Here is a 26,474-nt window from a genome sequence, read left to right on the forward strand (position 1 = left end):
TAATGTTTATTTATTTTTGAGAGAGAGAGAGAGACAGAGACAGAGATAGAGCATGAGCAGGGAAGGGGCAGAGAGAGAGTGAGACACCAAATCCAAAGCAGACTCCAGGCTCTGAGCTTTCAGCACAGAGCCTGACATGGGGCTCAAACCCACGAACCATGAGATCATGACCTGAGCCAAAGTCAGAGGCTTAACTGGCTGAGCGACTGGCTCAGGTGCCCCTGGCTACATCTCTTAAGCTGTTCTGTAATAGTTATATAGTATGACACTATATGCCTCTCACCTTCATTCAGGCACAAGGACCAACACAGAAAAATTCTACTCATTCCCATGATAGAATAATAGGTATCTCTCTCTCTCTCCCTCTCTCCCTCTCTGTCTCTCTCTCACATATACACACACATTCTAATAACTAAAATTACTTCTACCTCTCAGAGGCTGGTTTGTAGGACCTGTATTTCATTAATTCTCAATTTGCAAAATTCATTTTATTCCTCTACCTAGAACTCTGGCCCCAGATCTTCCGATGGTTAACTCTGTATCATATAGATCCTAGCTCAAAAGGCACTTCTCAGATGGACTTTCTTCTCTGATCACTCCAACTATGGGAGTCACCAAGTTGACTACTACCACCAATCAGTATCATTCCCATTGCCCTAAGTATCACTCATAAGTTACTATATCTTACTATTCATTGGATTGGTTACTGATTCTCTTCCCCTATAAGAATACATACATGAGGGGGTGGCTGGGTGGCTCAGTTGGTTAAGCGTCCGACTTCAGCTCAGGTCATGATCTCACAGTTCGTGGGTTTGAGCCCCGTGTCGGGCTCTGTGCCGACAGCCAGCTCAGAGCCTGGAGCCTGTTTCAGATTCTGTATCTCCCTCTCTCTCTCACCCTTCCCTGCTCATGCTCGCTCTCTCTCTCTCTCTCTCTCTCAGAAATAAATAAAACATTAAAAAAAAAAAAGAATACATACATGAGGACTGAGATACTGTTTATCTTGTTCACTTGTCCCTGGTGCCTAGAAGAATGCCTGACATATAATAAATGTTCAATAAATATTTAGTAAATAAACTAATTAGCTTCTAGATAGGGAAGGATAAGTAATTAAGTGGGTTCTGGTCATTCCTAACACCAGAGTCACCATCATGGCAGCACTCCAGGAATATGCAGTATTAGGTTTAAAACTCTGGTTCTGATTTCGAGGAAAAAAAGTAACAGTCTTTCAGTATTTACCCTGTTAACACTAAAACACAAATGAATAATTTTTTTAAGTTTTTTTTTTTACTAAATACACAGGGAAAATAATAATAAAGTCACTATAGAATTACACATATTCACCTCAAAGACTTAGTAGATCACCATATCTTCACCTTTTAGTCCTCCTAGCTACCTGTATGTCTTTAATATGTAAGTGCTATTATAAAACCTAGTACATAGAAACTTATCCAACTAACTTAGAAGGAAGTGAAGGAAGGAAAGGAAGTAAGGAAGGAAGGGAAGAGAGAAATGAAAAAACCATGTTCTGTTATTTCCAAATGATCCTCATTGCCAGCTCTGGGTTCCACTCTGAGAGAGCATTTCAGCTATCTCTTACCACTCACCTGCCTGGTTTTCCTCTTGAGCAAGTACTACAAGTCATGTGGCTTCCCATCTCCAAATTTTTGCTAACAGATTGCCCTCCTTCAACCGTGGCTAAGTCCAGTTCACCTTTCAAAAGTTAGCTGAGGAGTAAACCTCTCCCAAGAAGTTTTCCCTAATTTTCCCACAATAAGTTAGGTGCTCCTCCTCATATATTATAATCAGCTGTCTCTGAGACTGTCTTCCCCCTTAGAATAATATTTTTTTAATGTTTTAATATTTATTTATTTTTGAGAGAGAGGCAGAGCGTGAGCAAAGGAGAGGCAGAGAGAGAGAGAGAGACACACACACACACACACACAGAATCCGAAGCAGGCTCCAGGCTCCGAGCTGTCAGCACAAAGCCCAACAAGGGACTTGAACTCATGAACCGCGAGATCATGACCTGAGCTGAGGTCAGATGCTTAACCAACTGAGCCACCCAGGCACCCCAGAATAGTATTCTTGAAGGTGGAGATTATCTTTTACACATCATTGTATTCCAAATGTCTTAGCAAAGTGTCTAGCATCTAGTAAGCATTCAATACATGACGGTTGGATGGATGGATACCATCCTTTTACTATCAACTGCAGGACTATGAAGATTAATGGACTAAATAATCTCATTCCTCAAGTGAGACACCATCCTCTGAGAAGAGGCCCTTATTCTCTGTCAGCACTCACTATAACAAAAAATTAACTCACCAGAAGCAGAATACCAAAAATATAAATACAGAACCATGAAAATCATTCTTTCTCAGGTGAAACATCTATAGATTGTAAAGATCTATTAGAGTAGGTAGATTTGAACATAGTATCATTGACATTTCCTGAAGATAGTGCTAAAAATTAATTTTTTTAATCCATTAATCTACCCCACCCAACCTCACTTACTCTTTCTGAACTTATTGCTTAATTTTAGTCATACTCTGTACATGTTACTCAGATAAATGGCTCTCTATATTTTCTCTCAGTATATTTTGATTGCTAAATCTATTACCATTCCTTGGTGTTTTGCATTCCTTAGTATTTATACAATTTAGATGTCTATGTTCAATCCAGGTAAAGAAAAACAGAAATAATTTGAAAGTAAATGTGCCAGGGATCAGACAACATATAATACATATGGTGGAGAAAATGTATATTTAATATATATAAATGAAGATTATTAATGGCTTAAAGATAATTTGGGGGTTATTGCTGATCAAGTTTTCTTTTGAGGTAACATAAAAGAATTAAGAATTTAAAAAGAATTAAAATAAGAAAAAGTCATGGTCAGATGAATATCTAAGTACTGAACTTAGATACTGATTGTGTAACTCTGCAATATGGTGTCTATTTTATAAATGGCAGACACATTCAAATTGGATTTTCCTCCTTAGGAGGCTTATTCTTTTCTAATAATCACTAAATGATAAATATTTTTACTTTTATAATTTCTTCTCTTGTTCCTTTGATAAATAAGACCTATAAACAAATATGAATAGATCTCATACCTTAAATTGTGCACCCCATGAAAAATATGATTTGTCTAGAGTACTTCATATGTGTTCTAGACAAACCAACTGCTAAGAACACATTAAACTGTGAGTAAACTCTATCATCCACTTCATTAATATCTCATTTTTTTAGAACTACTAAACTATTAATTATATTTTCAAGTTTACTTAGAAATGTGAGTTCACATGGAACAAACACATAAGGCAACTTTATTACTGGCCAATTCTGCAAATCAACAATATCCATCACACTGAGACATGAGACCTTGTACATAATTTATTGTAATTCCAATTATTTCTCAGACAAATTTTAAATCGTTTCATTGGTTTTTTATCAAGAAAGAAAATAGCTCTAGGTTCTTTGGAAAAAAAGCTTTCCTAAAATGAAAGCATATAAAGAATAGAGCAAAAAAAATACCCAATTCACAAATTATGGAGACTCTCAATTTTAGAAAAGAATGATATAAATCTAACATTCATTCACTGATATTGTTCATTCAACTCCACATGCTGCAAATTTCTAACTAAGGTCCTTGTCATATAGCAAATAATCAAATCAAACCACATCGTGTCATATTTTTAATTCATATATATTTGTACAATTTTTATTTCTAAGATAATGCCTCACCAAGATGAAATTTCATTTCATTTAGTGATAGAGTGTAATTTCCTGGGAACTGCTATTTATAAAATCTCTCTTTAATGAATGCTTTACTGATTTTGTTAATTACAAATTATTAAGGGAAAAATTCTACATTTTTGTAAACATGATTCATTTTTTTTGTAGAAAGAATAAGCTTTCTTCCTTTATAAAAATAAAAGTAACCATTATCTCTGACTTACTAAAATTTAGAAGAAAGAAAAAGTGCCCTGATTTATTGTCTCTCAGAATTAAAATCGTTGGGTTCAAAGTTTTGATTATCTAAGAGTATATATTAAATACATGAAAATATAGTCATTCAGAGTTCAGAGATTGGGAATCTCAACTCAACTCTTTGAAAAGTCTCAATACTAAAAGTAAGCTTTAAAGGATTACAACCAACAAAACCTCTTTAATATGTGCAGGTTGAACCTTCCTCAAATTTTCTCCTAGGCAATTAATTACATGTAAAATGAGAAATCAAATTAGAGAGATAAATAAGCAATATTACAGCATGAATAAAAATGGCAGTTAATAGTAGAGGGAAGACAAAGAGCTATCAAAATACAAAGAAGATCTGAAGATACATACCAAACCATCTATAGGTGAAAGGATAAGATACTGAAGATATATTTCAAAATAATCCATGCCTAGGGAATAATCAAATGAAGGGTATAAAAGAGACAAGTTTGGTCATGCGTTGATTATGGAAGCCAGGTGACGGATAAAGAGGTTTTTGTCACAGTATTCGATCTACTTTTATATATGCTTGAAAACTTTGCTAATAAAATATGACAACAAAAATGAACATGGAATTATACGCCAATCGTCCCTGAAGATATCTATTAGTGATGAACAATCTCAGAATGGCCAAATTCAAATCCTTATTTCTGTTCCCATCTTACATGATCTCTCCATCAAATGACACTGCCTCACACCTTTCCTTAAACTCTGCTGTCTTTTGTTTCCCAAACTTTCTGACTGATTTCCTCTCAATCTCTTTAGCTGGATCGTCTTTGTCTTCATGCCTCCAAAGTCTGGAGTCCTCAAAGTTCTTGTCTTTTCAAACTTTATGGACAATCACAAGGTGTTAATTACAACAATATGCCAATGACCCTCACATTGCCATTTTCCACCTCCATGTCTCAGGAGTACTAGAAGTATATTTCCGATGCTATATATTGGAATATATTCACCACTTGGTAAATTTTACTACATCCTCTCCTTAGCTGTAGATGAGCACTTTCTATTTTGCCTCATATATCTACACAGATCACCTACCAATACCTCAAATTCAGGATATAAGTTTGAAAAGAACCCCAATAGTCTTTTTTCATATTTCTCCACCAAAAGCAGTAGCTCTCCTCTTAGTGTTTTAGTTTCTGCAAATGGCACCAAATCAATGAGGTGTCAAACTCATGCTTGTCCGGCCCTCTCTTTCTTCATATCTTTTCAATTCTATTCTTTCCTCTTGTTACTGCTACAAGAGTCCTTCACCTCTCATGACCTCTTTGCTGGTACTACTGCCAAGGCTCCCTAATTGGTTTTCTGTCCTCTGGTTTCTTCTCATTCCAATCCATCACACAGAGTTGCCAGATTAATATTCCTGAAGACTATCTCTCTAAAGATTTCACTCCCCTGCTCAAAAATCTTTGATGGGTCCCCTCTGCCTCATAAATAAATCTGAACTCTCTCTATCCAGATAGTCAATGCCCTTTAAATTACCTAAGCTCCTATCAAACTGAACTCTGATGGTGTTTTATTTATTCCCCTATGAAGAAAACATACCCTTTTCCTTCTGCTACCTAGTAACAGCTAATGTAACATAGGTCTTATTTCTCCCCAATATTTATTGGTTGTTTGAGGGCAAGGACCATATCTTAGTACCTCCCCAGAGAAAATAACACAATGTTTGTGAAGGAAGGAAAAGAAGACTTCAGAATAAAACCCAATTAAATTTAGGCTACAAAATAGTATTTTATGTCTTTTTCCTACAGATGGAGTCTTTCCAGAATGTGTACAGAGAATAAAAACTATTTATTACCTGTTATTACATTTATATCTGGGTACTGGTTTTCACATAGGCCAACAGCTTTGCTATCTCTCTCAAAAGCCTCTCGAAGTTCTTTCTTGACTGCTGCCGAACCACATAATCGGTACAGGCCTACTACCTAGAAATAAAATTATGGCCACATTATGGTAAATTTGATAAAGAGAAAATGTAATAGCACAAAATGTTAAGTCACATGAACTTGATAATCAAATATGTTCTGATGACATTTAATTAAAAAATACCTCAAACAACTTTTGAAATCTCACCATAGACTATCTTCATCAGTTTAATAAAAATATTCTATTCTTTCATTTAAATTCAGACAATATACTATTATTTCTGTAGTGCTATCTTAAGATACAAGCCCTTTCCTTTAGTCTTATATGCTCAATCAGTATTTCCATGCCCTAAAGTCATGCCTTTTCACATCTTTTCCCTGAACTGAAGAAATGCAGCACAGTGGTTAAACAAGGGTTTGGGATTCCAGAAAGTTCCACTCTTTAACTCCTTGCTTAGTGAATTTGGGCAAATTATTTAATCTCTTTAAACTCAGTTTATCCATAAACAAGTATTATCATTGAAATAAAATTCCAGTATACTATTTGTGTGAAGTTACCTTTTTAGAAGAAGAAAAAGATCCTCAAGAAAAAATGATTTAACTTACTAAATTAATTCATTATAAAGTGACAGAGGAAATTCAATTAAAATAATATACTAAAATTAAAATAAGACCTTTAGTTCAAAATGTATATAAGGTGCAAAGATACCACCCACCCTACACTAAAAAGATTCATTTTTTAAACACAGTTCATACAGGAGATAAAATACTAAGTCTTAGGAAGTTCACTATAAATTTACCGAGAAGAAATCAACATTGTGTCCTTAAAGAGAAAACATGCCTGATTAAGCAATCAGAGTTGTTGTTTTTTTTTTTTTGTAAAAAATAAGCCTTAAAGAAAATTAAGAAAACTAAGTGGTTGTTGACTATATTTCCACATCAAAGACTGTTTAGGAAGCCGAATCACCTTGAATTGAAGGAAGTTATAAAGAAATTATTTCAACAGAAATAAAGTAAACTCAGTGAGGATCCCCAAAGATTTGAACCAGGAATCACTTTAAAATCTTATAAACAGTCTAGAAAAAAGGAGTACACAAATGAAATTTCTAGGTGTACTTATAATACAAACCTCTCCAAGTCATTAAATAACTGATAGAACATAGAAGGTGGGTCTTGATATACAAAAATGTTACTATATGGATATAGAGAAATGTTATCTAAAATAGTTGAGATGATAAGCTATTAAGTATTAATTAGAAGACAGTAAGGAAACTGCAACTATTTCTAAGAGAAGGAAATGCAAGGTGCTGCTACATTCAAAAGGATCAACATAATATGGGAAACTAAGGGATGTACTGAGAAGGAAATTTCCTACTCTGATACAAATCAATAGTGCATTTGCATTGAGGATAGCATGTCCTATGTTAGTCCCATCATCACAAGACATGGTAGAACCACAGATGATCCAGAAAATGAAACTAAAATATTAAACAGGATCAAAGAAAATGCTATCATATTAGAATAAACTAACTTAAGTAGAACCTTTCTGGTGTAGGCACACTTACAAAATCCCATAATCAAGTTCCCTTGAACCTGAGAAGGAGGTGAACCTAGAACAAATTAAAGAAAGTAATACTTCAGTAGTAATAAATTAATGGTAATATGTTATCCACAAAGCTGAAAATACAAATGTAATTTTTAAAGGTGAATGAAAGAAGATAGATCTAATACAGAGATTTCAAGGAAAGAACATTTTAGGATATACCCCTACCTTCAGAGGCTGACTTCTTACATCAAACACTTCAAGTACACGCTTGATGCTCCTATCAGAGATAGAATCTGTACTGGATAAACCAGGAATGTGATTTCCATCGTAATTTTTCCCACTGAAAGCAGGGGATAGGTGGTAATAGCCTTCCAAGCAAAGCATTTGGAAGATGCCACAAGCTATTTTTGTATGACTGTTAAAACCTGATGCTCATGATAACAAACACAAGAATAATTACTGACTAAACATCTAAACAAAATTTAAGCAGTATGCTAGTCTGTAAAATATAGACACAATAAGCCTATTTCTCTGGCAGGATGGGGGAGAGAGAGAAAAAGCAAAAGAAACAAAACAAACAAAAAAAGGTGTTTAAAAACTGCAGTTCCAAATGTACTACTATAAATTTTACTTTATAGTTCATAGGAAATAATTCTTTATTAAAATAACTATTTCTAAACTTTAAATATAGAAATAAAAAGCATTGCTAAAAATATTTTGTTGGTATTTAAAATAAATTACAACAGTCTTAGCTATAAAGAAAAGAAATGTTCAAAGACTACTGGGGATATAACAAAACAATCAGTAGCTAGTTGCAAAAGGCACTCACTAGCCAAATTTGGGATAATTTAAGCTTCAAAGAATAATAACTTTAATTGATTGTAACAAATTGAATAAAAACTCATGAAAAAAATTATGTCATATATCCATTCTTATAAAATATTTCCAAAAATAGATTGTAAAAGTACAGTGCTATTTGAGTTACTTTAAAATTCAGTTGTAAAAGTTTATTTAATAATTTTGAAATTGGCCTAATCTCTAAACTTTTTACATGCTGCCTAAAAAAAAGGGGAGCAAAACAGAGAATCTTAAGAAAAAGTAACTGGACCAAAAGTTGGACTAGAAAATAAAAGCCTTACTCTCACATAGAAAATATAAAATCAATCTGAATAATATATTTGAGAAGAAGTTTCAAAAGTTCAGATGTTGTACCTCTTTACCTTCAGGAAACTACTGCATCTATATTTATAGTTATAAGCAAATAAGACCCATAGAGATTAAGTGACTTGCCCAACATCACACAGCTAATTAATAATGGAGGAGAAATCAGTACCTAAGTTTCCTACATCTTAATACAAAATCCAAGTAACTTACTTACAACTGATTCTGTAGTTTCCACATCAGGTTCAAGGTGAGTTATTTTAAACTCTTTTCTACACATAAAGAAATCATAATTCTAATTTGTTGATATTTACCCTTGATGTTTTTAATCAATGTTATAAATTCTGATAGAATTAAAGCAGAAATACCTCAGAACATATTAATTTTAGACTTAATTTTTTAATTTAAACAATACTGTACTTCAATAATATCCTCAATGATATGCTGTTTCTTATGGTCATAGTCCACATGTATTAAATGAAAAAAAGATAAGGTCTACAACTAGTTAACATTACATATCTTCTTATATAGAACACCAGGTAACACCAGGTTTTTTGTTTGTTTTAATGGGCTGCTTTTACATTTTATTTTATTTTATTTTATTTTATTACCTTCTCACTTAAAAGGAAGAGAGAATGAGACATGTTCTTATTAATAGGACCTCTCCTCCTCCTCCACACTATCCCACAGTTCAGAGACAAATAAGCTTTTGCTTCCTGAAGAGCGGGATGGGGAGAGGAGGGAGTAAGGGCAGGGAGTTAGTTTTAGGAGCATAGCAAGGTTTTAAGATTCATTGTTGGAATTCTGTACCACAGGAATGTCAAACCATGCAGAAACATTCCCTAAATGAGTTAGTCTTTGCCTGTGGCAGCCCTGGCTTTTCCTAGGAATGCCACTGTAAAGCAATCCTGATATCTAGGTATAAAACCCACGCAGCTCTGCATCACAACATAAATTGTGGAACCACCTAGCATGCTCTCAAATGTTCACTGACAACATAGGTGAAGATGTGAATTATACCCTAAACAATAATGAAATAAAAATTAAAAATAGGAATGAGAAAACATCTCAATTGGATTTTTCAAACCTTACCTTGAATTCCTTCCCCCAAGACCTACTATAAATTTAATTAATTAAGGTAGATAAGAATACATCAGGAGGTAGTAGAGAAACTGAAGTAATACCTGACAGCCTCTCTTTTCAATTTCCAGAATGCATTTATGTATCAGGAGTGGCACCATCAGTCCTATATTTTCTTTCTCTACAACTTTTCGAATATCAACACCAAATATCACTGGTTCTCGATTTATATCCAGTCCATGAAGAGAATTCTCCCACTGTTCCAAAAGAGTCACTTTCACATAAATAAGGCCTCTAGGCTCAAGTTTGACAGCCAACTGATGTGTCTTTGTCACCCTGAATAAGGTAGGGAGTACAACAGTTCCATGACAACACACTCGATTTTTTCTTGGAGTCGGTTCCCAACTGAATACTACTAATTTCAAATGCTGTGCATTTTCAATTTCTATGTTGAAAGTATGATCCATGTCTAAAAATGTGGTTCTACATGTGAGCAAAGCTGTTCTTGCTTTGTTTACTGAATCTACCTGAATTGCACAAAAGACATCTTTTGAATCTATCCGAGGTGGCTTTAAATCCTCAGCACCGTAGAAATGCACACTCATGAGCCCAGATATGTACTGGAAACACTTAGGTTGATCAGAAAAACTATAATGTCTAAAAGCATCAATGTCTATTTCACTCTTGCTGCAACTATTTGGAATTATTTCTTTTCCCTTTCCAAATTTATTGTCAGATCCGTGTTTGCTAGATTTAGTTATAAGTTCAGGTGAATCTCCATCACTGAGGTAACCACCTTTGCAGGAATACTTAGAACTCACAGATGTTTTCTTCTGGTAGCTGTGCTGAGAAGATACACTGGTATCCAGATGGTACCGACTTATGACATTCCTCTTAGCAGCCGTGGTTGTGTTCCCAGAAGGTAGAATATCAGCATGATGAATCTCTCGACAGGTACATTTAGACAAGGAAGGAGTATTATCTGGACTGTTCAAAGTTCCTTTAACACTCAGTTTTCGGCTAAGTTCTGGCAACCTTTTCATTTTCATGGAAAGTTTCCTCACAGTTCGTGGAGATTTTATTTTATCTGGGAAAGACCAGTTAATTGAACTGCTTTTTTTCACAGGGCTAGGGCTTGGAGAAGATGATTCAGTAGCTCCCAATTCAGTCTTATTTGTAGCAGTGAGGATCCCAGGACCTTAAAAAAAAAAGGTATTATAGGGTGATGTGTTTTGATTCCTACTTTAAAAATCATCAACCTCACAAACTCCCACATAGACAGAAATTTCTCCCTTGTCTCATCTCATTGGAGAGATTTAGTTAGTTACAAGATTAGGTAAATCTCCACTATCACCTTCAAACACAGTATCAAGGATTTCCAGGGGTGCCTGGATGGCTTGGTCGGTGGAGGGGGTGACTATTATTATATTCTGTTTTCATGAAGAGTAAAGCACTGAAATGTTTTTGATTTTTTCTCCACACAAAAATAGCTTTTTTCCCCCCAAATGTCAAAATTATCCAGGTTTACAATAGTTTTTAAAAGATACAAAGAAACACAAATAGCCTAAACTGTGCTATTAAGAGATTAGTCATTATAAACACTGAGGTGAAAATAATATTCAAAGTAGTTTAACATTAAATTGTTGATATTTATAACACTAGCCAAATTTACTGAGCTAGACAAAGTATGGAAAATTAATTTAACACTTAGTATAAACAGATCCTCATTTAATTGTTGAAACAGCTCTATGAGTTAAGATACCACAAGCATCCCATTCTCCAGATAAAGACCTCATGCACAGAGCTGTCTGATTTGTTTATGATCACAAACCAGGTAAGTGGCAGAAACAGGCACAATTCAAACCTAAGCATAGGCATTTTGAGACTGTATTCTTAAATACTACACTTTAGAGCACTTCTATTATTCTGAACATTTTTCTGTCTATACACATACATTAAATTGATTTTTGATGATGGTTCCTCAACTATTATTAAGAAGTTAAGGGGCACCTGGATGGCTCAGTAGATTAAGTGCCTAACTTCAGCTCAGGTCCTAATCTGATGGTTCATGAGTTTGGGTGCATCAGGCTCTTTGCTGTCAGCCCAGAGCCCACTTTAAATCCTGTCTCCCTCTCTCTCTGACCCTCCCCGTAACCCCCCCCTTTCTCTCTCTCAAAAATAAACATTTTTTTAAAAAGTTAAAATATTCCATTTAAACTTAAACTTTCTTTTTTTCCTTTTAAGTTTATTTATTCTGAGGTGGGGGCGGGGAGAGAGAGAGAGAGAGAGAGAGAGAGAGGAGAGAAGGTTGGGAAGAGAGGAAAAGAGAGAATCCCAAGCAGGCTCCACGCTCACAAACCATGAGTGAGATCATGACCTGAGCTGAAATCAAGAGTCGGACACTTAACCCACTTAACTGGCTGACCCAGGTGCCTCTCAACTTTAAACTTTCAATCTCCAGTTTAAAAAAAAAAAAAATGTATACACTGACTAATCAATTTTATTTTAAAATTTGAAACTGTTTCTATTTAAGTGTTTAAACTAATAAAGCAAAATGAAAATATCGTCTAAAATCTATTAGTATATAAGTTTAAACTGTTTCTTTAAAGAAACAATTTAGGGGTACCTGACTCAGTAGAACATGTGACTCTTGATCTCAGGGTTGGGCCTAGAGCTTACTTAAAGAAAGAATGATGAAACAATCTATGATTTAAATTATTTAAAATTTAAATTAATTTTTCATACTTCCTCTAACTATTCCTTATAAAGATCTCTAAGAACCCTAATATCAGAGGCTACTCTATGAAATGCTACATTTCACAATTAAAATGACAAAGAAAGTATTAATTCATTTCAGAAATCAATAGATAAAATGACCTTTCTTTTACAGTATTAATATAATCTCCCTCCACCCCTCTTTATGTACCCAAATGACAAAGAAGTGGTTTCTTTACAGAGAAAGGACTATTTTAAGTATGCCTGCTGGGCTTTTCTGGTAAGTAACTAATAAGAAATAGAGTATTTGATAAACTAGACAAAGCATTCCCTTGTACTGTAAATTGTAGTACAATTCTATTGGTTTACTGGCCTAGAACATTCTATAGTAATCAGAGTCTTGCTGTAGTCTACAATCTATTTTGTCATGGCTTGAAAAGCTACCCAGCATATTAAATTGCTCGAGGTTTTACTAAAGTATTAAGGAGTTAATTTAACATTTGGATTTCTTTTATATATCATATATTAAATATTCTTACTGAAGTCCTTAATTATTAAAATGAAATTCTGTGTATGTTAGCAATTTCTACTTCAGACAAGACTGAATTTATTAAAATAAAAATGCTTTGCTTTTATAAAATCCAAGAGCTGAAATATTACCGAATTCAATAATTGCTTAAAATTAAAGCAAAATTATACTAATCAAAGTACAGACTAGATATACAGGGAAGGTACAAAATGAAAATCTTTATAAATCCATAAACCAGGGTAGAATCAAGTGAAACTGACACATTTCTTCAGCACCTAGAACAGTAACTGGCACACAGCAGAAATTGAGTGTTTATAGAATAAATGAATTAACCGACCGTTAGTTGCCTGTAAATTGGTAAACCTTTTAAAAAATAATGTAGGAATTACCTATAGTAATTACCAGCCATAAAAACCCAGTAATGATATCAGTAACTAATCCTAATAAAGCAAAACAGATCATGATGATGATCACTCCACTAGTAGTGGAAATAATCTATTAACATCCAACATAACCAGTCAAATAGATTAGGGCACATCAACCCAATTAAATACTATAAAATTGGTAAACAACAATGTTAATCTACATGTAACAATACAAGATGAAGACATCAAGTGAAAATATCAAAAACCAAAAACAGGGGCACCTGGGGACCTCAGTCAGTTAAACAACTGACTCTTGATTTTGGCTCAGGTCATGATTGAGCCCCAAGTCAGGCTTCATGCTGGAATTCTCTCTCTTCCTCTCCCTCTGCCCCTCTCCTGTACACCAAGGTGTGGGGGAAGGGGCATGCTCTCCCTCTCTCCAACTAAACAAAACAAAAACACCAAAAACAGACTGCTATGATTGCAACTAGATAAAAGATACATATGGGACTTAATAAAAAACAAGCCATAATTGTGTTAGAATGATTAAAAAATCATCAGTGATATTAAATATACTCAAGCTTTCCTTAGCTTGATCAGAAAATTATTTCAAAATTTAACCATTCTCCTTGCCTATTTCTCAACAGCTCTCTGTTTTTTTGTGTGCTTTTTTTTTAATGTTTATTTAAGAGAAAGCATGTGTGTGCACAGAAGAGTGAGAGGGGGAGGGAGAGAGAGAATCCTAAGCAGTCTCTGTGCTTAGCGTGGGGTTCAATCTCACAACGCTGAGATCATGGCCTGAGCCAAAATCAATAGTCAGATGCTTAACTGATTGAGCCACCCAGGCGCCCCTCAAAAGCTCTCTGTTAATACTACTAAAGAAAACAGATCACTTTAGGTAACTTTGCTGATCACACTAAAACAGAATGATGACATATAAACTGTCTAAATATTTCCTTTAGTCAACTTAGGACTGTGCTTATTATGTTTTAATAAGATGTTAAAAAGAAGGCTAACAGTGAGAAAGGAGACATAAATGACATAAACACTTTCAAGTTTTGTTTTTATAAATATCTGTTAGTCTTTCTAGGTTCACAATTTCCCACAAACATAACATAATACAGTCTGAAGACAGTAATTTAAAATATGTTTAACTTTAGAGACACTGGCTTTCTAACTTTGCTCGTGCTCTTATGTCCTCTTACCTTTCCTATACCATTTGAACCATCACTCTCTACCATATTCCTGCAAGCTTCCCTACCACTCTCTAATCACAGGCTGTGTTCCAAACTATTATTTCATATAGCATTTATTCCTCTCTCCATCCAGCTTACAAAAAAAAAAAAAANCCACAAATTCTCCTGAAAAAACAGTCTACAATTAGAAAGGCACAGGCACAAATTTTTTTTTTTTTAATTTAAAAAAGCAGGCTCTGTGCTATCAGTGCAAGCCCAGTGAGGGGCTTGATCTTAACAACCATGAGACCATGACCTGAGCCAGAATCAAGAGTCCAATGCTTAACTGACTGAGCTACCCAGGTGCCCTACCCACAAAATTCTCCATTTACCTTCAATCCCAACACAGCAGTGGGGGTGTGGGAGCAATACTTAACATTTCTAGTAAAACTTTTCAGTGTTTCTTTCAAAACTGACATCATACAGTACACACCATTATTTAACTCACTTTTTCTCTTATCATGTAACATTTATTCCACCTCCACATATATTCCCGAGAAAAGGATTCAAATCCAAGTAGTTTATTTGTAAAGTATAGAATTATCAGCACGAAGTAAGAAAATTCAGGGGCAAATCCTAGAACAATCAAGCGTGTTACTACTAATGGGCAACTGATGCTCAACCTCAGAAGAAAACTCTGGGAAACGATGTAGCATTATGACACCCAGGGCAGAGAGAGCTGAGGCAGTCCTACACCAACTCTGGTTGGGGGGCACTCCAACAATCACTGGTTGAGAGGCATTCCCAGGCTTCCCTGCAGAAAAATTCTGTAACACTCCTTCCAGAATCCTCAAGCAGAGATGCTGATACTGATGTTTGGATATAGGTTTGTTCCATCTAAATAAATAATAAATCCCAAGGGATATGGACAAGGTACTGACAACACCTGCTATATGCCACCATCTTTGAATATTCTGTATTATTTGAAATTTTATAAATTAAAATGACTTGATATAAAACAGAACTGCTTTCTAGTCAACATTTGATATTTGCAACTAAATATGATCTATGCTGTTTCCTAGTGTGTCTGGGATCAAATTTTAAAAGAAGCACATCAAAAATTCAAGGCAATCAAGGAAGAAAAAAAACCATTAGGTTGAACTATTTCATATACTCTTCTGCAGATCAAAAACTGTCAAATATCAGCAATTTCATATGATGCAACCAATATGCATCAAACTTCAATTATTTCCTTTCTAGGTTCCTAACTATTTTAGCACCTATTAGCAAGGTCTTTACTTTTACCTCTCTAAAGAATATATCTTTCTCAGGGCACCTGGGTGGCTCAGTTGGTTAAGCATCCAACTTCAGCTCAGGTCAGAATCTCATGGTTCATGAGTTCGAGCCACGCATCGGGCTCTGTGCTGACAGCTCAGAGCCTGAAGCCTGCTTCAGATTCCATGTCTCCCCCTCTCTCTCTGCCCCTCCCCAACTTGAGCACTGTCTGCCTCTCAAATATAAACATAAAATATATATATATACACATATACATACATATATACATATATATGTATATATACATACATACATATATATATATATTTCTCTTCCATGCCTCATGATTCCATTCTTTCTTTAACCCTTACAAAATCAAGTCTGTGACAGGATAATTAAACCATCATCTATATACAAATATTTGTAAATGTTTTTGAATTTTTCTTTATTTTTATGAAAACACACTATGTAAGGAAAAGTACATTGCTATAATAGACACATATATTTAGTTTTAGCTACTATCAAAGAACTGAAGAATGGAAGAAGAAGAAAGGCAAACGTGTGATCATCTTTACCTGCAAAAGGAGATTTCAACATGAGGCTCTCCTCTACCATTATTCCTTCTTGTGTCTTGTGTCCAAGCCCTTGTTTGCACTGCTGCACAAGCTCTGTGGAGTGGATGGACTCAATAGGATTCACTTCATTTGACTGTGACGTCTGAACATTGCCTCTGTGTTCTGAAGAGTACAGCAAGCCCTCAGTGTACTGTTGGGCTTTCGCTAGGTCAGGACCAGACAATACTCTCAAGCTAACAGCAGGAAACTTCAGAACAGCAGGGTCTGCCTCACCAAAACTCAAGGCATTTGATATACCAAAGTCATCATCCTCAGGAATGGGGTTGTACCATATTTCTCCTTCATCATCTGCATCATTTTCCTCATTAAAGTCTAAAGAACAATTTCTTGATATTGAAGAATTTGTAGCATTACACACCACATATGTACAATATTCTTCAGATGATTTGAGGAAAGGCCGTGATAACTGATGTTTAGGTGAGATGGATAAAGGACTTATGTCTTGGCATGTCTTATTTTCTTCTTCTAAGTTAAAAGATCTCAGAGTACTCTGATACAGCCAATTGCGTTTCTTTGACACGGTGATGCTATTAAGTGGCTTATGACTTCTGAATCCAATATTATCCTTAAGATCTTCAAGTTCTCTTTTCTTCACTGAAGACCCATAGACATTTTCAAATAAATCTGTTTCAAAGAAAAAGAAGAAAGTAAAATGTAATGCCTAATATACCAGGAAAAACAGGGCACTTGAGATCAGTTATTAAGATACTATTTTAAACAATGGAATATTACTCAGCCATCCAAAAAGAATGAAATCTAGCCATTTTCAATGAAATAGATGGAGCGAGAATGTATTATGCTGAGTGAAATAAGTCAAACAGAGAAAGACAGATACCATGATTTCACTCATATGTGTAATTTAAGAAACAAAATAGATGAACATATTGGGGGGGGAGGGGAAGAGAAGAGAGGGAGACAAACCAGAAGAGACTCTTAATGACCAAGAACAAACTATGGGTAGGCAGTAGGAGGTGGGTGGGAGACTGGCTAGACGGGCACTTGTTGTGATAGCACTGGGTGTTGTATATAAGTGATGAATCACTGCATTCTCTTCCTGCAATCAATATTGCACTATATGTTAACTAAAATTTAAATTAAAAAAAAGAAAAAAGAAAAAATACTTTTTTTAAAAGGATAAAAAGAAAGAAAAGTAGTATTACACTCTTGGAGACTAAAATGAAACAAGAAACATTGTAGCTTTTTCACCTAAAAATAATTTTTATTATTTAGACTACTAATAAAAGTGACATAAGAATTCTAAGAAAAGGAAAAAACTCTGAGATTATTTTTATAAACATGATAGGGCTAACAAAGATGTACCCCACGCAAAACATACTTTATAAAAAGCTTATATAGAATGCTTTGTACACAGTATGCTTTAATTCATATTTTGAATAATCTTTCTTATTAAATTTTTTAATTTTATTGGAGAGACAGAGAGAGAGAGAGTACAAGCAGGGGAGAAGGGAAGAGTGAGAGAGAGAGAGAGAAAGAGAGAGAAAATCTTAAGCAGGTTCCATGCTCAATGCAGAGCCTGATACAAGCTGGATTCCATGACTCTGAGATCATGACCTGAGCCAAAATCAAGAGTCAGATGCTCAACTGATCCAGCCCTGAGTCTGACTCTGTGCTAGGTGTGGAGCCTACTTAAGATTCTCTCTCTTGTCTCTTCCTCTGCCCTTCCCCCATTCATGTGCTCTCACTCTCTCTCTCAAAAAAAAAAAAAAAAAAAAAAATAAATTAAGGAATTCATAGTCCAATGGTCCAATGAGGGTCATCAAATACTTAATATGTGTTTGTGTTAATGTAATGTGATAAGATTTTTAGAGAAAAATGTACATGTAACAACAATTCCACATAGAGAGGAAAATTTTTTGCACATCCAAAGAACTGCATAAAGCAGGCTTCAGTAAGAGTCAATAAACTAAATATATACCATAACACTAGTTCACTAGGCATAGAAAGTTAAAAACAAAACCACATTTCTAAAAGCTCAAGATCATGTCAGGTTTCTAAATTATGGAATTATAATCATGCTACTTTAAGTGTATATGTGGTTGATTCATCTCAGTAATATAGCAAATAAAATATAAAAGCCTAGTAACAGAGTAATAAAAACACATCAAACTATGAGGAGCTTAGAAACAACCACAAAATTAGGTTCATGGATAATTAAGGCTTTTAGTAACCTTCCTCTACTGAAAAAAAATCCCTTAAAAAATGTAAAGCTGTTTTTTTATCCTAAATATTACCCAACCATGTAGATTAATTTTTAAAAAGTTAATAATAATTTTTAAAAATACCTCAAACACAAACTGGATTCCAAGTTCAACTAGTTCCAGAGGCAGGAATGGACTAGGAATCAAAAGGGAAGAAAGTTCCCATGAATGTCTACTATGCCAGACCTCTAATTACTCAACAAATATTTTTTGAGTACCTATTATGTGCCAGGAATGAGAGATAAAGCAGTAAGAAAGCCCTTCACCTCCACAACAATGTTCCATAAGCCAAAAAATAAAAATAAAAAAAATAATGAGGAATATGGTCAAGGTGCTGGCTGTAGTACTCAAATTTAAGTCAATTTAATCCTAAAATTCATGTTCTTAACCTGTCTCCCCTATGCCCTGTTACCCAGCAAAAGTAGGGAAATAGGCAAGCCTTTCCAAACATGGTGATAATATCAATCCAGTTTATCTTACAGGGTGGCTGCTGGTAAGGATTGAGACAATGTTGGAAATATCGTGAAAACTATATAACTCAGAAAAGTCAAGTAACTTGCCCAAGATCACCTTGTTCATAAATGGAAGAAGCAGTACTCAAAATAAACTCTTATAACTCCAAAGTGTGTAGCAGTACACTTGGGCTACTTAAGAGATACACACCTCTACCCTCCAGGATTTAACATGCACACATGTAACAAATATTCGATAAACATCTTGAACTAATTAAGCTTAATTTAATTAATGAAAAATACAAGGATTCAAGTCTTTCTTTGGTTCTATCTCCTTGAAAATTAAAGGACTGAATTAAGAGTTGAAAATCAACACAAACTCTGGAATCACTGGGTCTTCTGGGTTTTTAGTGGCCACATCTTTTTGCCAAGTGTACTAAAATCCAAATCTATTTCACATTTAAGCCCAAATCCCATATTATTTAATAGCATTTCAGATGGTCATGGGATATGATTTGTAATTTTTACACAATTATAAATTTGAAGCCAGAAGTATAAAATTATATAACTCACGATGGCTAGGGATCACATATTATTTTATCTTTTTCTCAGATGTCTCTCAACAGATCCAAAATTTTATACAGTTAAATAATTTTGAGTCCTATCGAGTTTCTTGACATACACTTTAAAGAAATAAACATGCTTCTACTTGTACTACACTCCAAGGAACTGCAATGACAAAAACAAAGCTACTAGCATCCCTTATTTAAGCAAATTGATACAAGTATTTAATGAATGTGTAATATTAAAAGGAAAAATTATACCATGAGATGCCATGCAACTATTTTTCATGAAACTACAAACCACAAAAACTTGACACCAAATAGTCTTATTGCTATTGCTAAATAATTCAATATACTATGATACTGAAGTTAAAATTTAGAGATAAATAGGTACATTATTATGATTTCTGAAAAAGGCCAAATTCATTCATTTATTAAAACTGAATATAAGCAACACATTCAGGACACCAAGTTTTACTTGAGCAATTATATATAAAGAATTTTAGGGGCGCCTGGGTGGCTTAGTCGGTTAAGCGTCCGACTTTCACTTAGGTCATGATCTCGCGGTTCGTGGGTTCGAGCCCCCGCGTCGGGCTCTGTGCTGACTGCCAGCTCAGAGCCTGGAGCCTATTTCAGAGGCTGTATCTCCCTCTCTCTCGGACCCTCCCCTGCTCATGCTGTCTCTCTCTCTCTCTCTCTCCTAGAAATAAATAAAACATTAAAAAAAATAAAAAAAAAAGAATTTTAAACGTTTCATTTTTATCTCAGGTAACTAAACAGGTGCATATGAATGTAAATTACACAGAAGGCTATCTGCAATCTTCCATTTATTCCCTTTTATGCTAAAATTAATGTTAAACCCTACTATTGGCATAAATTTAAATTACCTTCAGTTCCTGTTAGCTTTATCTACAGCTATGTTCACACACACACACACACACACACACACACACTGAAAGAAAATACAAGTAAAAACAATATCAAAATAAGTATGCAAAGTTGCACGTCAAAAAATGTCTTTATTCTCTTATAATTACACATGTTGTGGTATAATTAATGAAATGACTAATTAAAATCATTTTACTTTGAAAATCTGTAAGAGAATGCAGAAGTGGCAACTAAGTTTCTCACTCAGAAAAATACTCTACATAATAGTGAACTATTCAAGCCAATTTTGTGTCCTCAACTATTATTTCATAATAATTTAAATGACATATATTATTAAACATTAAACTAGTACCCCAGCTCAAAATCATCAGCAAACTGAGAAATTATGGATTTCAAGCTTCATTAAAATTGTACAGTATATACAGACATCTTTTCATCACTTAAAAAAGCCCTACTGCAGAAACAAACTCTGTTGCTTTTGCTTACTTCTCTCTAAAAAATCCTAAATGAAAGTATTCTTACAGCATTGTATTAGAGTTTAAATAAATACAAGCAACCCTGCTTAGAGTCAAACCTGGAAGCCCAGATGAAATGACTAGAATAAATGTAAGCCTTAGTTTTATGCATGAGTGTTTATATACATGCCTTTCTCTTTTCCAGATATATCTAAATGGGGAGATGGGTACAATGAAAAAGAAGTAAATTATTCTTCTATCTTTTATATTTCCTCCCTGTGATCAGCAACAAAACCCTTAAGAAAAAAAGCTGTGTGCCAGCTTTTAGGGACAGTAGAGAAGAAAACTCTGAGACTCAGTTCCACAAAAGTAAGAGGGAAGAGCAAGACAAAGACACACACACACACACACACACACACACACACGCAGAATAAGTAAGCGTCCCTAAAGGGGTGTGTGCTTGCCCGATTCCCAGTGTTCTTCAAGGCAGTACTCTTAACTTCTGATCATTTCACGCTCTATCCAGAATCCTAATGATGTGGGTAAGGTAGTATTCTCACAAAGCCTGATTGCCTTTCTCTTGGTAACAGCTAACTAGGCACCAAGCATGGTACCAAACAGATCATCTTTTTTCATCCTCACAGCAACCTGAGGGCTGNGCACACGCACGCAGAATAAGTAAGCGTCCCTAAAGGGGTGTGTGCTAGCCCGATTCCCAGTGTTCTTCAAGGCAGTACTCTTAACTTCTGATCATTTCACGCTCTATCCAGAATCCTAATGATGTGGGTAAGGTAGTATTCTCACAAAGCCTGATTGCCTTTCTCTTGGTAACAGCTAACTAGGCACCAAGCATGGTACCAAACAGATCATCTTTTTTCATCCTCACAGCAACCTGAGGGCTGAGACTATGCAGTGCTGAGGACCATGCTCAACGTCACAAGGCTGGTAAGTGATGGGGTCTGATCAGACAACTGGAAGCTCTCTTCTGTTAACCAGCATAGAGTACACTCCTCTAGTATATTCCACCATTTCATATTTATTGGTACAAGACCAATATGAAGGGAACTGCTTAAACTTGTCACATGTAAGTAGTAAGTATAAATGTACACATAATAAAACTGATGCTGAAAGAGCTCAACTGCTTTGTTCCAATTGAATGTAGTATAAGTGTCAAGTATCAGAATAAAGTAGAATGCTTCTTCAAAACTTTAACAAATGTATCAAGATAGGTGATTGAGGCACTGGGAACTCTAGAACCTTACAACTCAAAGTACATACCAAACAGCTGCATCTATACTGGGAGTTTGTTAAAATGCAGAATCTCAGGTCCCACACTCCACACCTATAAATCCACATTTTAACCATATTTTCAGAGTTTGAAAAGCACTGCTCCATAACCACACTTTGGGTGGCAAAGGTCTAAAAAATAACCTTAGTGATTCTCAAAAAAGAAAACTCCACTTAGAAATGTAGAACTTTCAAATCAACACTCTATTTTCTGCTGAATTTGTCATTCTCAGAGTTTTCCTGCCACCAGCAACTCCAATGTTCCATGGCACTCTTCCAAAAAAAAAAAAAAAAAAAAAAAAAGGGAAACTGGACCTGCTTCCAGGGCCACAGTGGCAGAATTTCTCAGGGAGGGATTTAAAATTAGAAGACAGTCAAACATTACATGCCAATTGCTACTAATCGTGAATAGGGCTAATGCATAAAAGAATTTGTTGAAAGAATTCATAAAGATCATATAGATCATAAAGATAAGAAATTAGAGCTACAGGAGTGCCTGGGTGGCTCAGTCAGTTAAGCATCCAACTTTGGCTCAGGTTATGATCTTGCAGTTGGTGAGTTTGAGCCCTGCCTTGGGCTCTGTGCTGACAGCTCAGAGACTGTTTAGGATTCTGTGTCTCCCTCTCTCTCTGCCCCTCCCCCACTCATGCTCTGTCTCTCAAAAATAAACATTTAAAAAAAATAGAAATTAGAGCTACAAATACTTCAGGAAATAGAATAGAGGAGAATCTGCATTATAAATCTCAACCTAACTTAAAGTATAATGCATAAGATCACACCAGTTAATACTATTTTAAAAGAACTGCCTAAAATTTTTAGACAAAATACTAACAAGTTACATGCCCTATTTTTTTTTCTTTCATAGATTGTGTAGCAGCAAAAGTAGAATCAAAGTAAGGCAATTATTTTTTAAGGCAATAAAAGGCTGAAATAGTTCACCTGGTGCCTTTGAATTTATTTCTGAGTACTATATGCTAATTAAAGATATTTATAAAGACTTTTAATGAAGTATAGTTGGCAAATAGATTAAAATTCCTTTGTAATCTACGGCTTGCAGAAACTTGACAATATTTACCATGCGTAATGACCTTAGATTTCTTAAATAATCATCTCAATTAAGTACAAATTGGCCAATCTGTGAACACTATACACCCAAAGCACCAAATCACTGGCATTATTATACTATCTAAAGTGTTAGAGGTTCTTAGTAGGAGCCAGAAATCAAAACATAACATCATTTTGGCTTCCAAAATGAATTTAAAACTAATCTGAATCATTTAAAAATAATTGTATGTGGTCCAAAATACCTAAATATTAGGTAGACTACTAGATATCTCCATCTCATTATATAGTTATTCTGTTATAAATTCTGTAACTTCATCTTGAAAGAAAATATTCTTATGAATAATACTAAATAGAAAGTGTGACATAAACCTTTTGGATTTTTAACATCTTTATACAATCTAGAATGTACTACTTTATCTGGACTGCCCAATTAATTTTTTAAAAAACATGATTTAGGGGTGCTTGGGTGGCTCGGTTAAGCTTCTGACTTCAGCTCAGGTCACGATTTTGCAGTTTGTGAGTTCGAGCCCCACGTCAGGCTCTGTGCAGACAGTTCAGAGCCTGCTTTGGATTCTGTGTCTCCCTCTCTCTCTCTGTCCCTTCCCTGCTCACGCTTTGTCTCTCTCTCAAAAATACACATTAAAAAAAACCTTTTTAATAAAAAAATAAAAGAATCTGGAAAAGATGTTAAAAAATAGAATCCAGGTAACATCAATCTGAACTAAACATTAAAGGTAAAGGTTTAAAATAAATATGTAAGTTTATTTATTTTGAAAAGAGAGTGAGAGAGCGAGCAGGAGTGGGGGAGGGGCAGGGAGGGAGAGGGACAAAGAGGAAGGGAGGGGTAGAGAGAGAGAAAGAGAAAAAGAGAGAGGGAGAAAGAGAGAGAATCCCAAGCAGTTTCTTCACTACCTGCAAAGAGCCCAAGGCAGGACTCAATCCATGAACAGGGAGATCATGACCTAAGCCAAAATCCAGAGTCAGACACTTAACTGACTGACACCCAGGTGCTCCTAAAATAGATATATTGATTTAAAAATTATCTTGGGGCGCCTGGGTGGCTCAGTCGGTTAAGTGTCTGACTTCAGCCCAGGTCATGATCTCACGGTTTGTGGGTTCAAGCCCCACGTCGGGCTTTCTGCTGATAGCTAGCTCAGAGCCTGGAACCTACTTTGGATTCTGTGTCTCCTTCTCTCTCTGACTCTGCTCTGTTCATGCTGTCTCTCTCTCTCTCCCTCTCTCAGAAAAAAATAAAAAACATTAAAAAAATAAAAATAAAAGTTATCTTAATAGGCCATTTGGGTGGCTCTCAGGGTGAAGCCTGGGACTCTTGATTTCATTTCAGGTGGTGCTCTCATCCTTCCTGAGGTTGAGCCCCAATTCCCATCTCCACCCATTGTGGGGTTCTGCCCTGAAGGCGAAAAGCCTGCTTGGGATTCTCTCTCTCCCTCTCTCTCTGCCCCTTCTCTGCTCAAGAGCACTCTCTCTCTCTCAAAATAAATAAATGAACGTTAAAAAAAAAAAAAGGATGAGAACTTCCCCATCTTCTCTGCAACTCTGAGGTAGTTACCTACCCTCTAAACCTTGTTGAAGTTCCATTCATCTTCTCAATCCAAGCAACTTAATATAATTAAATAGATCAGGCTTCTAAAGAACTTTAGCATGTGTTTAACCTTCTATAAATAGGGGTTTCAGAGTCATTGAGGCCTGAGTCTGCATCCATAGAATAGTCTGAATCCCTACACTAATATATACAAACCAAATAATATTAGTTTGAATCACCTTGGGTAAACTACTTGACCCCTGGTTCTTTTGTTGTTTTTAAATGATAGATGTCATGGGGGAAGAGAGGGATATGCAGTGGGATTATGAGAACCACATAAAGTATCCAGAATGGTTTTGATAAGTTCAACTAACCTTCATGAAAAAGACTTAAAAAAAAAAATCAAGATTAACACTCCAAATCTATACTAGGTATGTAAACATTACACAAGTTATTTTTATCTTTCTTAAAAGATGATTTGAGGGGCACCTGGGTGGCTCAGTCATTAAGCGTCCAACTTCAGCTCAGGTCATGATCTCGCGGTCCATGGGTTCGGGCCCCACATTGGGCTCTGTGCTGACAGCTCAGAGCCTGGAGCCTGTTTCACATTCTGTATCTCCCTCTCTCTCTGCCCCTCCCCAGCTCACGCTCTCTGTCTCAAAAATAAATAAACATTAAAAAAAAAAAGATGACTTGAAAGGACATAACATCTGAGAAAGTTATTTAAATCAGAAATTGTTCAACCATTTGCTTAGATTTCTTGTAAAATATCTAAAATACTATCACCTAGTAATTCTGTTTCATTTTATTTTACAGTGACTTCAATTTAATTAGTTTCTCAAAGAATCAACAAATTCATTCTTAAGCATTATTACATTTATTTTTTTTTAATCCTTGAATGTTTATTTACACTATAACTGAGGGTCTTAAAGCCATCCAATAGTAAATGTTTAACCTTTGCAACAAAAGGGTAAAAAAAAATTGACTAAAATTTTATGCAGATTTTTGTTATGGCTGAAATTTAATGATCTTACAAAGAGTTAACTAAACCAAGATCATGGAAAGTAAAGATATAGTAGCAATAAAACATAAAGATTGCAAATACTTTACTCCTGCAAACACATATTTTTAAAATATGAATTTAGCATCAAGCATACCTCCCTTTACAAAAAAAAAGTGTACATTCTGTTATCCTTTATTTAAAAGAAATGGAATAAATCTGGGGCACCTGTGTGGCTCAGTTGGTTAAGCATCCAACTTTGACCCAGGTCATGGTCTCACAGTTCATGGGTTTCAGCCTCGCGTCGGGCTCTGTGCTGATAGCCCAGAGCCTGGAGCCTGTTTCAGATTCTGTGTCTCCCTCTCTGCGTCTCCCCCGCTAGTGCTCTATCTCTCTCTCTCCAAAATGAATAAACATTAAAAATATTTTTTAAGAAATGGAACAAAGTGGAGGAAAAAATCTTACAGATGTGGATTAGAGATTTATGGACTAAAAAAAAACCTTTTCAAGTATGTATATGCATTAAACGAATCATTTCATTTGCCCTCACTATGTGATTACAAGTTTTGTGAACTTTGTTTCTCCCCACAGCTTGCTTGTATATATTGGTTAAACAAAGTTAGAATGTATAAACCCAGTCCTGGAGGA

At 35.2% G+C, this 26,474-nt stretch overlaps 1 protein-coding gene across 2 annotated transcripts in view; it reads right to left on the reverse strand.

Annotated features, from left to right (window-relative positions):
• SYDE2 (synapse defective Rho GTPase homolog 2) overlaps positions 1-26,474 on the reverse strand; it is a 52,348-nt gene that overhangs the window by 24,183 nt on the left and 1,691 nt on the right. For both annotated transcript variants that reach the window (XM_077771115.1, XM_077771116.1), the window contains exons 2-4: positions 16,295-16,978; positions 9,765-10,858; positions 5,807-5,933 (exon numbers count right to left, since the gene is read on the reverse strand). In XM_077771115.1, coding sequence (XP_077627241.1) covers positions 5,807-5,933; positions 9,765-10,858; positions 16,295-16,978 — 1,905 coding nt within the window. The remainder of the gene's footprint in view (positions 1-5,806; positions 5,934-9,764; positions 10,859-16,294; positions 16,979-26,474) is intronic.

The sequence above is a fragment of the Crocuta crocuta genome, unplaced genomic scaffold (assembly GCF_008692635.1).
Source record: "Crocuta crocuta isolate KB4526 unplaced genomic scaffold, BGI_CrCroc_1.0 scaffold125, whole genome shotgun sequence".
Classification (NCBI taxonomy): Eukaryota; Metazoa; Chordata; class Mammalia; order Carnivora; family Hyaenidae; genus Crocuta; species Crocuta crocuta.